The sequence below is a fragment of the Centruroides vittatus genome, unplaced genomic scaffold (assembly GCF_030686945.1).
Source record: "Centruroides vittatus isolate TY-2023 unplaced genomic scaffold, ASM3068694v2 contig_658, whole genome shotgun sequence".
Lineage (NCBI taxonomy): Eukaryota > Metazoa > Arthropoda > Arachnida > Scorpiones > Buthidae > Centruroides > Centruroides vittatus.
The window spans coordinates 144,094-148,174 of NW_027122410.1; the positions used below are offsets into that span (position 1 = coordinate 144,094).

Below are 4,081 nucleotides of genomic sequence, written 5' to 3' on the forward strand. Positions count from 1 at the left end.
ATGTAGGGAAAAATCCCTATGGCGGCCATCTTGCCACCAAGGGTAACATTAACCAAAAATTCTTAGCCCGCATTTGCCCTTATACTTGGAGGCATTTTTTGTGTATTTTATTTTATTTTATCTATGTTATTTTATTATATTATTTATATCGTTATTGTTTTAGTTCATTTAGTAAAAATAACCCAAATAGAGTTTTGTGTAGCAAAGAAATACACGCAAGAAATTTCCGTTGAAATATTGCAGAATAATGATTTATTACGTGAGTAATATCCTCTTTTAAAAGCAAAATAGAACAAAATAAGAATTATTATTAGTGTCAGTACAAAGCAAAAGGAAATGACGAAAACCAGATACTTGGATAGTAATTTTGATATAAAATTTATGTGTTCTTTATCCGAGAAAGATATATTTATTAATTTAATTGTTTTATTCAATTTTACCGTTTCATCGAACTGTTCGTTATCGTATACGTCCTCATGCTACCAGTAATTGTTAATTTGATAATTGTTGCGTCGTCTCCAATTAGTTTGAATACTTCAGCGCAAGGAACCCACTCGTTTATTACTGGAATGTTAAAGAGAATCAATAGAAGCTAAGAAAAATTAAGAAAGATATTCCACCATTTCGAAATAGATGGCTTTCACCAACTTGACTAGAGAATTGTTTCTACTCGAACACAGGCAATTGCATTCTACGGAAGGATTCATACCAGACTCCAGAGGCCGTGGATAGCAACGGTTGGAAATAACATCTCAAACACAATTCAATCTTTTCTTCTAAGTTTACTTTTGTTTATAATAAATTATAAGCGCAGTCATTAGAAGTTTACTTGTATATATAAAAAGTTATCTTCAATTTATTTAAAAAAATTCTAAAGTCGTAATCGTAAAGAATTGTTTGTTGAACTTTTTAAAATAATAATACATTTTCTATTTATATTATAAATTTAGGATTTCTAGAAGAGCTATTTTGTCTTATGTAAAAAATGCCTTTATTCAAGTATTTATTTGAAATGGAATATGCTCGGTCGACATGGAATTTCAAACACAAACAAATGAAATATTTGAATTACAATTTCGATACCTGAATTTTCAATGTTATTTCCGAACTGTAGTAAATATTATTGATTAATGAAGCTATTAATAAAAGAAAGAATGAAATTTTTATTTTAGTTTTATCTTAGGCGGAATCCGAGAGCAACAATAAGAACGGTATATAAAGGCTACAGTATGATACGACTCCATATTTTCTTTAACATATCTAAAGTTAATAATGAGACTAACGGGTTTGGATCATCGTCGCTTTCTTGGTGCTATTTCTGATTGATCAAAGTGATCGAACATACGTTTCTTATTACAGTTTTGGGTTAATGTTACCTATGGTTCCAAAATGGCGGCTCGTCTCTGTTTTCAACAAATAGAAGAAAGGAAACAGTAGGGATGCATCTAACCTACTCTAATAATTTTGTTGGTAATAATAATGGTAATTTATTAGAATAAATTAGGTTAGGTTAGAACGTGCGTCCCCACTGTTTCCTTTCTTCTATTTGTTGGAATCAGAGACGAGCCGCCATTTTGGAACCATAGGTAACATTAACCCAGTTTTGTTCGACCAGTAAGTAATTGTATGTTTATACTCTAAAATTAAATGATTATTAAACGTATCACTCGATTTTAAAGTCTTCTGTAAATAGAAAAGACAAGAAAGTATCTTCTACGCCTCAAATTCTTTATTTTATTAACGTGTGTTTATTTATACATTCTTTATTTTTTCACTCTTAAGACAAAATATAGATATATAAATTTCCGACTGGTTAATATATTTCTCCTAGTTTCTAATTGTACTTACATACGCTTATGTCCTACACCCGAGCAAGCAATAGGCCATTTACACCGTTTCGCAAGCATTTTCTTATCTATTTTGTTAATATATTCGTGTATTTTATTAGCGATCAAACTTATGAGATTTTGGGAAACGAGATAAATATTTCCGTAAAAAGAATATTAGTAACAATATTTGCCAATGTGGCACTTTTAGCGCTGCAAGCAACAAACGTGATTACTTCTTTGTGACACTCGTGCTCCACAGAGTCTTTAGTAATGCAGAAAATACTATTCAATTTGCCCCCATTCTGAAGGTGTAAACCTGAAGGCCAAGAACATGAAGGCCATGTTCGATGGAGTCTCTTTCCATTTATAGTGTGATATTGTCTTTCAAAACTGCCAAATTTGACAGATGTCTTCGATCAATTGCACTTTTCGAGTGTCCCGCAAATTAAACCGCTTTTTCGTTGCTGTCCATAGCGCCAAAAGTTCCATAGTGGCAAATTTTGGTACTAGTTTTTTGGGAATATCGAATTGATTAAAAATAATAAATAAAATAAGTTTTCTTCATCACTTCTGTTCTAAAGATGTGAATATATTTCATAATTGTGGTTTTAATATAATAATAAAAACATTTTTATTTTTTTTTTGAATTTTCAATAAAGTTTCAAATTTTCAAATTAGAAATGAAAATTCGAATATTACAAACGAATTTAATTTACCAGTATAATTTACCATAGTTTAGAGTATTTATAATTGTAAGATAATTGCACTTTTAGTAATTACAAATAATTATTTAATATTTATTTATTAGTGATCATATTTTATCAATTATTTTTGCTTGCATCACACGAAAATTTAAAATAAAATAAAAATGCCTATCTGGTTTTTTATAACAGGAAATCCAATTACTAGAGGAACAGGATGTTGACAGGGATAAATGTAACTTTTGCAAGCTTTCTTCACTTAACAGTTGAAGTTAAGATGTTGCGCTTTATAATTTTACTCTCCTTGATAGGAAGGTAAGCCCATTTCAACATTTCCACCATATTTTGTATATAAAATTATAAAAACTACTTTCTTTGTAGTCTGTACGCTTTGTCGTGCCCTTGCTGGGAATGGACAGAAAAGGAATTAAAGGCCTATTGTCCAGACGTTTCGAATTGTCCTCTTGGTTTAACTTCCGGTGCTTGTGGGTGTTGCCAAGAATGTGAAAAGGTAAATATTATACCTTATACCTTATATGATCCTGACTGTGTATTAGTGTTTGGGAAGTATCGAGCTGATTAACTTTAAAATGTTTCTCGTGTTTTTTAATCAATGGGGAAAGCAAATAAGGATTTAGGATTTTAAAAATATATATATATATATATATATATATATATATTTTTTAATTAAAGGCTCAGCAATGAAATTCGCGAACCCCAAAAAGTATGTGCCGTTGTTCAGAGACACGTTCTGGATTTTTCGTATAGATTTGTAAACTTATATATAGACCAGATAGTTATATAATAATCTTTTATCTTATTGAAGGATCCTTTAATCTTTTAATCGGATCTTTACCTTAAGATGTAGGATTCGATTAAATTGCTATTTGGACCTTCATAATTTGTCATAAGGTGATTTCTTATTCATTTCTCATCCTTTTTGACTGATCCCACTTTTGGTCGAATCTAGCAATTGGAAAATTTGAAATTAGCCTGTCAATTACGCCAATTTTCAAGCATTACAAGATGAAATCGTATGCTAATTCTGATCTGAATCGTAATTAAATCTTTCAGGCCGAAGGTGAAGTGTGTGGAGGACCTTGGCATACTTCAGGAAAATGCGGAGCAGGATTAAAATGTCAAACTAACGACGGAAACGAAATAACTGACGAAGATTACCCGGGTACTTTGGTGACAGGTACTTGTGTTAAAGAATACGACATCGAGATCGATTAAATTTTTGTATTATAATTGGAGAATATCTAATTTTACGATGAATAAAATACGAAAATTATGTATTTAAAAACGAAATAAAATTGAAAATTATAATCATTTCAATTGTTTTAGATATAATTTTGTAAATTTACAGAAAACCGGGCATTGCTGATCGCGTGTTCGATGATCGGGCGATAGACGTTACTCTAAAATTCATGGATCGAAGTCTTAAAAACTTACGATAATACAGAAGGATCGATATCCAACAGCAATAGAATGCTTACGTCGCATATCCGATGTCATACCGTGCGTAAATGTTATTGGATGTAAGCTTCG

General features: G+C 30.8%; 1 protein-coding gene across 1 annotated transcript; it reads left to right on the top strand.

Moving 5' to 3' along the window:
- The first annotated feature begins 2,717 nt into the window (after positions 1 to 2,717).
- On the top strand, positions 2,718 to 3,868 carry LOC136979971 (venom protein 302-like). Its single transcript, XM_067275997.1, has 3 exons — positions 2,718 to 2,845; positions 2,912 to 3,041; positions 3,605 to 3,868. The coding sequence occupies exons 1-3, from the start codon at positions 2,748 to 2,750 to the stop codon at positions 3,764 to 3,766; spliced, it is 390 nt and encodes a 129-aa protein (XP_067132098.1). The 5' UTR covers positions 2,718 to 2,747; the 3' UTR covers positions 3,767 to 3,868.
- Positions 3,869 to 4,081: the final 213 nt, after the last annotated feature.